Genomic DNA, 12,847 nt, shown 5'->3' with positions numbered 1-12,847 from the left:
TACATAGAATTGTTCCTGCATATGGTGTCTTAAGCCCATAATTCAAATGCCACTTGCCACCAATACCCCTGCCTACAACTTTTAACTTTTTTTTATTGTTTCTGAGTTATTTGGTGGCATTACATCCACTCAGTCATTTAAGTTAGAAATACAGAATTATTTTGACTTTTATCATTCAAAATCAATCTATGTAAGATCTGAAAATATATGGATGTTTATCTCTTCTTATAGATCCATTCATTAAAACATTCACACATGGTTAAATATCAAGTGAAATAATGCACAAGAAACACTTAAAAGTGATGAGGGTTTTTGATGTGTTCGTGTTGATGATTTTAGGTTTCATTTACGTCAAAGTACCATAAATACATGGTTTCTAAAATCTCGAGCAGTTTTATAACAGCTTATAACTAAAAACAGTGGTTTCTTACCTCATTTCAATATCACATACCTGATGTCCAATCATCAGATGCAGTCTTGCAGTTTTGGGTTTTTTTTTAATTGATACCTACCTACCTCCATGTTTATAAACAGTAGTTCATAGTATTATTTACTATGTTTTGTATGTGATTTTGTGTTAAGGAGTATTCTGGTACTCATTTTATGAGAGGGAGACTTTATTCAAGACCATTGCACCTCAGTATATTGCAGTAGGGAGATGAGACTGAGCTCTTTGCAGATTTCCACTGAGCTCATGTCCCAGAAGAAAAGCAGGAATTTACAAACAATATTAAATATCTGTAGATCTTTCTTTGTCTAGTTATTTTTCTCAGACAGGAAATCCTTAACCTCCTGCCCTTGGGACATTAGGCAGCATTCCGTGGGGTGATAATAATAGATATTAATATTACCGCCATTTTCCTTATAAGAAAATTACAGCAAAGAAAGGTCAAGTGACCACCACAAGTTTTTGGTGTCAAATCTTTGGATTCAAACTGTGGCTGACTAACTGTAGAACATGTCTCTTCAGCACACCACTACATAAAGTGTTCTTTTGTATCAGCTACAAAAATAAGCAATTTGAAAAGTGATTAAAAGGCACAAATTAGGAACATGTGGTTTAATTTGATATGACTTTTATGCATGTTGCCGATTGTCCTCATTCCTATGTGAACATCCCTTCTCTCGCCTTGGTGAGAGTTTGGGTTCACTACTGAACCCCTAACTGCTCTTTCAACTCACTGTGCTTGGAGATGCATTAATGTACAGAATTTCCGTTGTTATTAAACACGTCGGCATACTTTCCTATGCAGTATTACATAATGCTTCCTTACTCTCACCCTGGCAATTTTCTGGCTTTCTAAAATTATTTTTCTTCAAATGCAGCACTTGAAGTGTTTCAGCCTTCACATTTCTCGTTTCTCCTTCTTGTGTGTGTGTGTGCATGTGTGTGTGGTATTTGGGTATTAAACCCGGGGCCCTTGGGTTGAGGCACATCCCCGGACGTACGGATAGCTTTTTTATTCTGAGATACAGTCGTTGCGCAAACTGGGCTCACACTTGTGATCCTCTTGCCTCAGCTTCCCAGAGTGCTAGGATTACAGACAGGTGGCTCTGCACTGGCTGGCTCTCATTAGTTAGCTTATTTACATATCTCCAAAATAATGTTTCAGTAATATCGTTTATACCATGTAGTTACGTACTTTATTTGGTACAAGCCTAGAATATATTATAGTACTATAATATTAGCCCTTTATTAAGTAACTTACTGATGTGCTCAAGTGTTTTTTCTTTATTCATCATTGATCAAATATTCTTACAGATAATACTAGTAAATACAGTGCTATGCATTTTGTTATAAGCTATCTTACGAAAGATGCGTTTGTGGTTTTTTTGTAGGAAACAAACAAATTCAGCAACTATCCTCTATACCATAGTGTCTATGAAACTTACGAGTTGGTGGAAAAATTTTATGATCCAACGTTTAAATACCACCTCACTGTGGCCCAGGTTCGAGGAGGGATGGTGTTTGAACTGGCCAATTCCGTAGTGCTCCCTTTCAATTGTCAAGATTATGCTGTAGTTTTAAAAAAATACGCTGACAAAATCTACAATATTTCGATGAAATATCCACAGGAAATGAAAACATACAGTGTATCATTTGGTATGTTACACTTCCTCTTTGAAATTTGTTATTTGTATGTTCCCATTAACTTCTAAAATGCAATAATGTACACTAGGTCATTTATTGTTTACTACTATTCTTCATGGCCAAATATTCTGTTTATGTCTCTGAATACATTCATAGAATATATATGTATATGGATACATCATAGATACTAACATATTGAAATACTCAAAATATAATGCTTTATAAAACACAAAAACTTGTCTACTTGTCTATTCCAATTTTTAAAACTAAAGAAAGATACTATTAGAACTTATGTTCTTAATTTTTGATGATTCCAATTTCTATTTCAGATTCGCTGTTTTCTGCAATAAACAATTTTACAGAAATAGCTTCTAAGTTCAACAAGCGACTTCAAAGCTTAGACAAAAGCAAGTATGTTCTGCATGTATGTATATCATAGATAATTAAAAGTTGACACCTTTATTGCCAAAATATCTTCAAATGAGATTCTGCTGGTTTCTGTCTTCCTCTGCCCCAGTGCACCCTCCACACGGGTGCTGCGTCCCTCCAAGACCTCTTTCTGAATTCTGAGTGGGAGTGTGCCAGTGAGAGGCACAGCACCTCCTCACTGCCAGTGAATGAGTGTCAGCATCCACCTCTTAACACTGAGCGCTCTCTGCTGTGTGACCCTGGCTGTTTCCACTTGTATTTCTTGCTCTTTCACTGTCTGTACAGCGTCCCTCAAATGATCTTACTCCTAGAGCGTATTGCGCTTTTTTTTTCCTCTTCTTGAAGTGGTTATTGCCGTATGGAAATACAGTGATACCTCGGCTCACAAACTTCTTTGCACCATTCTGGTTGCAAGCCAGTTGAAGGAGAACTGAATTTAATTTCCCAATAAACTCAGTGTTGAACCTAACTGTTAAATTTGATTCTGTGGTTGTCAAATTCAGTTTGTGATCAAAATTGTTCAAAGAATGAAGTTTCTGAGCTGAGGTACCATGTGCTGCACTCAGTGGTGCCCCCAGCTGGCAAAATTCAGCTTATCCAGAAGAGTAAATATTGTGAAGCCATTTGTTTTGGAAGTGCTAAGCATTTAGGATTCATTCTTTATAAAATCCTAACTATAAACCATGATTTGAACATAAGTTTAATGTAGAAGGGAAAAATATATCAGTACTAAGGAGATGTCAGTTTAATAGAAGCTGCCACAAGCTCTGTAATTGCTGTGGTAACCATAGATACCCAGGTCTCCAAAGAGTGCCCAAGGCGCCCATTGGCAGCCAGTTAAGCCCTTCCAGGCATGGCTTGACAGGATGACAGTTGTGACCTGAGGTCCAGCCACATGTTTGTGCAGTGGAGCTACACTCTTGGCTGGCAGGTCCAGGGCGGCAGAGGCTGTAAGCCAGCACTCAGACCTAGAGAGGAGCTTGAGTCTCCACTGGCCCCAGGCGGCTTTGGCTGACTAAAACAAAGTAAAAAGCACCTGTTGGGGGAGGGTCAGCCATCCTGTTCTGTCTCTTTAAGCATTTACGTCTTTCTTTACTGCAAATTGAACTCTGCTCCACATAAGGAACATACAAGGGTTTTGAAGTATAGCCACAGAATCAGAAATCCAGCAAGACAGACAGAGGCAGAGATGGAGAGATGTGAAGGGAGCAGGGAGAAGAGAGGGTTGGAGGTGGGGAAAGGAGACAAAGTTGCATGTGTGTGTTTGTGCATTTCCACGTATGTGTGTCGGCGTGAATTCTTGTTTCATAGCAATATTTGTGAATTTATCTTTCATTTAATCACCTCTTATTTATATGAGCTGCTAACAAATCTGGACTTCTTTCATACAATTACAAAAACTGGTAAATGATGCCAAATAAATACTTTTTGAAGATAGTTTACTTGAAAGGCTGAGGAAGAAAGATCACTGTGGGAAGGCCAACCTGGAGCACACAATGAGACCCTGTCTTAAAGAAATAGAAAAGAATATATGTAGCTCAAATCTAAATTGTAAGGTCTTTAGTTATTTCTGTTTTCATTTTGTCAACATAGTACACTGAAAGAAGAACATTTACCTTCTGTTTTACTCCAAAACTTTGTTTGTGAACTTGGGCCTGTTGATTAACAACCTGAACTTAGTTTATACAGTACAGCTCTTCCCCTGCAGCTTGTAGAATTGTTCTGAAGATAAAAATAACACATTGTATAGACCTTAGGAACAGTAGGTGATCACTGAGAGCTGTTACTAAAACTAACTTAAAAATTAAGATCTAGTTAATAAGCATATTCCTTATTTTAATAGTTATTTCTCATTAATTAGGCAGAGTTAGTATATTGAATTCAGTAAGTCATTGTTGAACTACTCAAGACTGGTTGACAGAAGTTCAATGATATCGTTATTCCTAGTATAATAACAGCTTCACCACTAGCCTCTGGAATTGAGTGAGCTCTGTGGGAATGTTTGAAACATTGCAGATACTTGAATATCATTGAAAGGATAAAGTAAATGCTTATGTTCATGACAAGTTTAAGAAGAAGAATATTAACTGTTTGTCTTTTGCGAACTGTTGGTAACTTTCCAGGAACCTAGTGAATATAATCACTGACTAATGAGATTAGTTCACAAAAGCATTAGTATTACTTATGATGTTATCAGGATCTCTTATATATAAATATCTGGGCTTATCAATTATTATTTCAGTACACCTAAAGTGGGTTATATTTTCCACTGCCACAGCACTGTTTTATAAAGCTCTGAAGAATAGTATTTTATAGGATTTTTAAAATTTGTATTTTAAATTTTTAAAATTTATAATTTAAATTATATATGCTCCTGTTATTTTTGCTGCTTTTTAGTTTGCTGAGTAGTATATAAATGTACGTGATGTTATAATCATTACATTTACTTTTTAGCCCCATACTATTGAGAATTATGAATGACCAACTGATGTTTCTGGAACGAGCATTCATTGATCCTTTAGGGTTACCAGACAGACCTTTCTATAGGTAAGGAAAAAAATAGTATCTAGTCATTCTAGTATCATTTTAAAATGTTTTTGCACTATAGAAAGTATATCATAGTTGATGTCCTTCACCCAAATAGAAAATTTAAAACTAAATGTAATAGGCAATAAATATATTTTATATAATATAATATGATCTACACACGTCTTTCTTTCTGGCATGTTGTTTTTCATCTCTGATTACAAAAGAAAATTTTTAAATTTAGAAGATTCAGAAAGACTCAGCAAGAAACACAAATTGCCCCAATCTCATCAGCTAAATATTGTCATTTTTATATTTTGATATTATTCAGTCTCCTATTTTAAATATATTGGTGTTTATTTGTAAATATAACAATAAATCTATATATGGATATGTGTAATAGGAAATATATGTTTATTCAGTCCTTCATTGCTAACATTTAAGGTTTCCCTCATAGATTTGTTTTTTAATCGGTACCAGGTATCAAACTCATGACTGCTTGCTTGCAAGGCAGGTGCTTATACCACTGAGCTAAATCCCCAGCCCCACCCTTGTAGATTTTTAAAAGTACATTTATACCTGACAGGTACCAACTGTTTTTGAATTGATTGTATAAGTGTTGCAAAATGAGAGCATCAAACAGCCCCGTCTTTCTGTGTAGGCAATACCAGAGGGCTGGTGTTGAGAGTAAGAAAGCTGTCATCCAGATGGGGTAACTGGTTTGCAAACAGCAGCGTTCCTGTGCCTCTGCACCTCTCTGATTTGCTACTTGTCCTCTTCAAGGGCTGGTATATGAACTTGCTTGCCCCTTCAATGGAGCAGCCTTTACCTAGATCATGTGGAATGTTACAGATTTATTTTAATGACTTTTCATGCTTTCAGCAAAGCACTGTAACATGTTCATATGCCTTTTTTCAAAAAGGAGATAAATTCAGTAGTAAGTTGGCTGGTTGCAAACAGGACTTAATGATCCCAGTGATACAGTCAGGAGGCGACTGATGTCAATACTTATCTGGAGGGCTCATTGCAGCAAATATTTTTTAACTTCTCAGACCTCAGTTTTCTCCTTTGTGAAATACTAATACCAACTTTGTAAAATTTATTACTGGGAATTTAAAAAATTGTAGCTGGCGATACAACTCAGCAGTAGAATGCTTTAATTCTTTGGCTAGCATACCCAAACCTGTGCTTAATATCCAGAGTGACCAAAAAAAAAAAAAAAGTTCAAAATTTATAATTTTTAAAATTCTTTTCTTTTTAAATAAGTTAATTCTTCCATGCTGAACATGATCAGTAGTGGGTAAACAGCTATTACTGTCATTAAACATTTGGATTATTTCTTTCATGTAAAAGTGTGATATGTGCTCATATGTTTTGGAGATTAGTGTACGTGGAAGTTTATATGACAAGTGGCTTATTCAAATCATAAATCAGGAATGTGCTATCCAGGATTCCAGAGTACTCTGGATTTCTCTTGTATATTGTTCATGCAACTAATTAACAGAAAGCTATTTTATTAACAGGCACATCATCTATGCTCCAAGCAGCCACAACAAGTATGCAGGGGAATCATTCCCAGGAATTTATGATGCTCTCTTTGATATTAAAAGCAAGACAGATCCTTCAAAGGCCTGGGCAGAAGTGAAGAGACAGATTTCTATTGCAGCCTTCACAGTGCAGGCTGCAGCAGGGACACTGAGAGAAGTAGCCTAGGAGAACACTGGAAAGAGGTCCTGCTGAATGGCTGTGATACACTGAAAAATAAAAGTGTGAGATTATAGGTATATATATGTGTGTCATAAGTATGCATGTGTAGACATATACTTTTTTCTTCTCATTGTAAACCATTCAAGAAAAATGGACAATTGTTATTGTATAGTTATAGAATGCATTCTGCAGTTGAAAAGTTGAACTCATGTTAAAACTAAGAACAGCTCCATCTAGCAATGCTTATCTATCACATCAGAACATCAAGTCTAATACAGCACTTCCAGATCTAACCATGTCACTGCACACGAGAAAAACACCAGTCCTGAGCACACTGTGTCAGGACACACACAGGGCAGCTCCCCCAGATGCCTAGGCCCTGGGGGACCTAGACACCCCAGCATGGGAGGATTTCTCCCCACCATACCTACTGGGAAGTTCTGAGCTAAACCCACTTCTAGTAAATGTAGCCACTTTATACTGTAAAGGACAATACTTTTTTATTATTTATTTAATCTGTTCATCTGTAGTACATAATGTTTATGTTTCTTGTGTAGAGTTTATGCATGTACACATTTTAATTCCTTTATTTGTTGCCCTTCCCTTCCCTTCCTCCCTTCCCCCTCCACTTATCTCTTGATCCCCTGCCTTTTTTAAGAAACATCTAGCCAGGTATTGTGACACACACCTATAATCCCAGCACTCCGGAGGCTGAGGCGAAAGGGTTGCTGAGTTTAAGGCCAGCCTGGGCTACATAATGAGTTCAGTGCCAGCCTGAACGGCATAGTGACACACTGTCTCAAACAAACAAACAAACAATATATAACATAAATAAATAGATAATGTAAAATAACAAAACGGACATTTGTAAACTAAATAGCCCTATTGAAAAAGGACCATTTTCAATTGTTGTTGATTTTCTTGTGCTACTGACTAGTGTGCTTCTTGTGCCAGAAATAATCAATTTCTTGAATTTTATATTTATTTCTTGTTTTTATGAATTTACCACACATGACTGTATCCCTTATGTTTCAGCTTTGTATATATTCTGATTTTATAATTAAACTCATACTATGTGCATCTTTTTCTGATACTTACGTTTGCCCATTCACATTTAAGGTTTCAGCCATGTATCTTTCTGTATCCCTCGTAACAAGCATTGCTGTGCCTGACAGTTACCCTTGTCAGTCAAGGTCCAGACAATTCTCTGTAGAGGTGAAAGATAAAAGAACCGGCCACAACACAGAGGGCTGAGCTACAACAGGCGGTGAAGAGCCGTCCCCACCGTGGGCCTCACTCGACAGCAGAGTTGCTGTGGGTCTGTGCTAGGAAAGCCTGCTGCACACCTTCTGGAGCCCCCTCGAAACTTGTCTTCTCACAACTGTGGAAAGTTGAATTGTTACACTTAAAAATAACATACATGATTAATAGGCAAAAAGGAAACTAGAAACAGTTTCGTTAAAGTCCATTCTGACACTTAGGATATTTTATCCAAGACATCTAAAAGTGTTCCAAAGACAGTGTTTCCTGTAAATTGGAGGATTCTATGGAACAGATTGGGAGCCCAGGTAATGAAGTAGTCTAGGTATTTTTAGTTTTTATTTGCGCCGTTGGGAAATTTTGAGCAGTCTTTCAGTCTAGACTTGTTGACAGTTAAGATTAACAAGCACATAAGACATCCACCTTGTTTTCCCCGAGTCAGAAAGGGTCTTTTCCTCCCAACCACTTCTCACTCTCCCCAAATGGGGTTTCTTGAGTATCTCTGAAAATACTTACAAGCAGAATCATTTTCAACTCTCTTCCTAGTGTTAGGAGCACTTGTATCCCAGACATATTAGGAAATACAGTTTGGAAGCTCAGTCTCAAGATAACTGCTATACTTGCAAATGTGCATTTAAAATCCACTTTTATAGACCTTGGGCTCCCACATTGAAGTTTGTGCTGTCCAGCATATTAGTGAGGCCAAGTTGAAGGACCCCAAAAGCAGAGTAAGAGTTGCCAGAGGGTGGGGGGAAGATAGATGGAAGTTAAACGTTAATGGATATTGAGTACCATTCTTGGAATGATAGAAATGTCCTATAAAAGACAATTAATGGTTGTACAACTCTATATACTTTTAAAAATCATGGAACATTTTAAAAAGTTATTTTTAGGATATGAAAATCTATCTCACCAAATACATTTTCAGAAAGGCCATTGCTGATAGGAGATTATAAATCTCTGTGCACACTGTGATCCTAGCTACTCCAGAGGCTAAAGCTAAAAAAGTGAAGGTCAGTCTGAGAAATTAAGCAAGACACTGTGCCAAAAGATACCTTTAAATGTCTGGGAGTGTACAATGTTAGAATGGATGTCTAACACCTGGGAGGCCGCAGATTCAATCCCCAGCACAGACAGAGAAAGTAAAGGAGAAAAGGGAACTGTGGGGTCTGTGCTGGTTAGCTAAGCACTTGGATAGTGAGTGAGGAAGATCACAAACTCGAGCCCAGCCCAGGCAACATAAAATAGGCGCCACTCACAGCGGAACCATGAAAACTGGGCTGGGAATGTAGCTCAGCACAATGCTCTCAGCTCAATTCCTAACACAGCCACAAAAGAATAAGAAATGAGATCCGTCATTTCTGGAAGAGAGCTTTTGTTGTTCTCTAAGAATCTCATTATTTCAAGTTATACACATGAATATGTAGACAAAATTCTCATGTGTATCTAATGCATGGCTTTAGAAAAAAGTACATGTCAGAATGCACTTCAGTCCTGTGTAGAAGTAGATGTAGGTTTCAGTGTCTACAATTTGGAAATATTCCAGATTTTCATGAATTTTCCTGACTTGTCTCAGTGCTAAAGCTCTTGCAAAGACTGGTTTAGAGCGACAAAAAGGAAATGAAAGATTGTGTAACTTCAGAAAAAAAAACCCATAAAACTAGTGAGAGAAAAAATATCCCTACCTCTTTGCTTATAACTCTGCATAGGTGCAGGAGCAGACAGCACCAGGCAAGATTTCTTATGTAGTTTCTTGTTGAAAACTTGCTTCGCGTATCTCTGATGAAGATTTATTTAATTACGGTTTATTCTTGGTTTTCTGAGACCATGTCTCATGATATGGTTCTGACTGGTTTTGAACTCACTGGGCAGCCCAGCCTGGCCTTGACCTCCCAATAATCCTGCCTCAGTTTAGAGTGTGAGTTTTATAGGCATACACCACCACACCCAAATCATGATGTCTTAAATTAACAGTTTGGTTTTTTAATGAAAATCAATTTGTAAATTGCAAACTGACTGGAATCAAGTTCCTCAAACTCTAAAACAAGCACAGTCTGTTTCTTCAATTTTCTCTGCATTGAAATTGGATATTTAAATTTTTTCTTCTGTTTAATGATAGCTTTTTTTCCTTTCTTGAGGAGTTAAAAATTACTGAATAATTACAATGAAAAAAAATTTGGCAGAGCAAACATTAACTAGTACAGTTTCACTTCCAGCATCCCTGGCCAGCCTGCCTGGCCAATGGCAAATTGTGACTCTGGAGGGCTTGGGTGGCTCCACCCCTCTGGTGCTGCCTGTGGTTGTAGCTCAGGGGTAATAGGGCTGCGAGAGGTATCCTCATTGTTGGTGTTAAGTAAAATCACAGACATCTTTCTGCACTAATATTTTGCTGGAGACACAATAAACAGACCAGATTCACAATCTAACTGGAAGGGCTGAGAACACAGCTCAGGGTGCAGCACTGGAAGAACTGAGTTTGACTCCTACACCACAAAACAATTTGAGATGGTGACACCTATCTAATGCCAGGTAACAGGTAGTTGTGTGGCAGTAGTATCACAAATTCAGAGAAATCCTTGAGAACCTCTCTCCAAGTCAAATAAAAATGGTTATTTAGGCAAAAATATTCTCATACATGTCTGAGTCCTGAAGGATGTAAAGATTAGCACTGGGGAGGCTGAGACAGGGGGATCATTGTGAGTCTGGCACCAGCCTGGGTTACAAAACAGAAAGAAGACAGAGAGAGAAACAGATGAAGAGAAGAGAAAAGAAAAGATATAAGGGTTTAGAAGTCTCTAAAAACATTATGGAGGGAAAAAATCAATACTTAGGTACCTCTCTGTAATCACTTCTCTCTGTGTCTCTGTCTCTCTGTGTCTGTGTTTTGTCTGTGTCTGTCTGTCTGTCCATCTATCTCTCTCTCTAGACACAAGTAGGTCATCCCAGACTGCCTGGCAACTCAATATCTCCCTGCCTCAGCCTCCTGGATTTACAGGTTTGCACACCATCCTTTCTTCAATAAAGTATCATATGTATTTACTAACAAAGTAATATGTTTTTATTTTCAAATAAAGTTTGTCTAAGGATAATAAGGTTAAAATTGTCTTACTTTGCTTTGCTTTGCTCTTCTGTATGTTGTAAAATATTGGTACATAGCCGCTGGCATTGTTGTAAGCATAAAGAAAAATCAGTATATGTTATGTGTCCCATTTGTTTAGGAGAAAATGTGATGCTTCGCTCTTTCTGTGGTTCCAGATTGGTGCTCCCATCTCCAGCTCCTACCTATAATTTAAATAGTCCTGTGAAGTTTTTTTTTTTAAATAAAAATGATAAAATGAGGCCGAGTATATCTTAGTGGAAGGGCTCTTGCCTAGACAGGCAGAGATACTGGCTTAAATTTTCAGCACGTGGGTGGTGGCAAGCAGACAGTAAACTAAGACGATAGGTGTGGGGTCCTGATGCTGCGTGTTCTGATCCCTGCCTGGTTTGTGCCTGTTGTGTTCTGGTCCAGTGTTCTATCACGCTCATTCTAGACTCAATAGGTTTGTCCAGTTAAAGGTTTCCCATCAAAGATCTACACTCTGATCATTCTTTGTCTCTAAATCCAGATTCTTCGTTTCTTTCTCCCTTCCTTCCTCCCTTCCACTTCTTTTTCACCCCCTTTCTCCATCTGTCCCCTCTTTCCTTCCCTCCTTCTTTCCCTTTTCCTTGATTTCTTTCTTTCTTTCTTTCTTTCTTTCTTTTTTTCTTTCTTTCTTTCTTTTCTTTCTTCCTTCCTTCCTTCCTTCCTTCCTTCCTTCCTTTCTTTTTTTCTTTCTTTCTTTCTTTCTTTCTTTCTTTTTTCTTTCTTTCTTTCCTCTTCATTCTTCCTTTTTCCGCTTCCCTCACTCACACCGTACACCCACACTTCCCCTCTTTCTCTCTTTCCTTCCCCTCCTGTCTCCCTTTCCCCTTTCTGCATTTCTCATCCACTTCCCTTTGCCCCTCGTGACCTGGTGCAGAAGACTGATTTCCTCACCAAGGCACACACACCTGAGTCTGTCAGGCTCATGGTTATTCTAAAGAATATTTCTATTGAATTATTAATTTTAATTTTATGAATTTTATTCTATTAAAAGATGAGTACTTACCAGGAAAGAAAATCACAAAAATAAAGTAGAGAGTTTTTAATATTTATCAAGTGTATAAAACTGTAATAAAATTTTCAATATCAACTGAAAAGAACATCAGAAATAAATCCTATGTGAATTATAGTTAAAATACAAATAGCACTCTACAAAAACAGAATACTTCAGTTATCACACCTAAAGCAGTCTGCACACGTGACAACAATACGTTCCATACACGTGCATTACTTACATGACAGCACGTGTCTTTTGCTTTTTTTGGCCTTTTTGTGGAACATTTAATGCCTCGGCAGTCTTGCTGTTTTGTCAGGAGGTTCTTACTATACATACAGTGTGTAATTAATAGGAACATAAAATACATTATTCTTAATATGACTTGTACATTTCGAGTAGACATCAACATTTCACGTCAGCTGTGTACTTATTTACAAAACATAAAAGATAACATCTGAAATGACTTCTTGTATGAGCTACAATGAAAATATCAATAAAACTCTACCACAAAATAAGCTTTGCTTCAACTGTTGCACAACCGAGCTTCTTGTATCTCTCAGAGAAAGGTGCTGAGACATACAACCAGGTACACACTTCTGAAGTACAGATTTGCAGTAGGGAACTGACAGATGATTCACTGAACCAGGTTTAAACACTTGGAAACTGTCTGTGTCTACTTGAGTTACAAAAGGCCAGGCGAATTGGATCAGCA

The 12,847-nt window shown here is 37.5% G+C and overlaps 1 protein-coding gene across 3 annotated transcripts in view; it reads left to right on the top strand.

The window, feature by feature from the left end:
• Positions 1-7,834, top strand: part of Folh1 (folate hydrolase 1) — a 43,288-nt gene extending 35,454 nt beyond the window's left edge. For 2 of the 3 annotated variants that reach the window (XM_003468602.5, XM_003468600.5), the window contains 4 exons: positions 1,840-2,104; positions 2,422-2,503; positions 4,976-5,068; positions 6,571-7,834. In XM_003468602.5, the coding sequence (XP_003468650.1) occupies positions 1,840-2,104; positions 2,422-2,503; positions 4,976-5,068; positions 6,571-6,760 (630 nt within the window). In that variant the 3' untranslated portion in view covers positions 6,761-7,834. Of the gene's footprint in view, positions 1-1,839; positions 2,105-2,421; positions 2,517-4,975; positions 5,069-6,570 lie in introns of all 3 variants that reach the window. The other variant, XR_001200978.3, reaches the window with a different exon arrangement.
• Positions 7,835-12,847: the final 5,013 nt, after the last annotated feature.

Source organism: Cavia porcellus, unplaced genomic scaffold, assembly GCF_034190915.1.
Source record: "Cavia porcellus strain 051 isolate PalLab524CR breed Dunkin Hartley unplaced genomic scaffold, mCavPor4.1 scaffold_9, whole genome shotgun sequence".
Lineage (NCBI taxonomy): Eukaryota > Metazoa > Chordata > Mammalia > Rodentia > Caviidae > Cavia > Cavia porcellus.
Note: the sequence above shows the minus strand (reverse complement) of the source record. Positions and strands in the feature narration are given on the sequence as shown.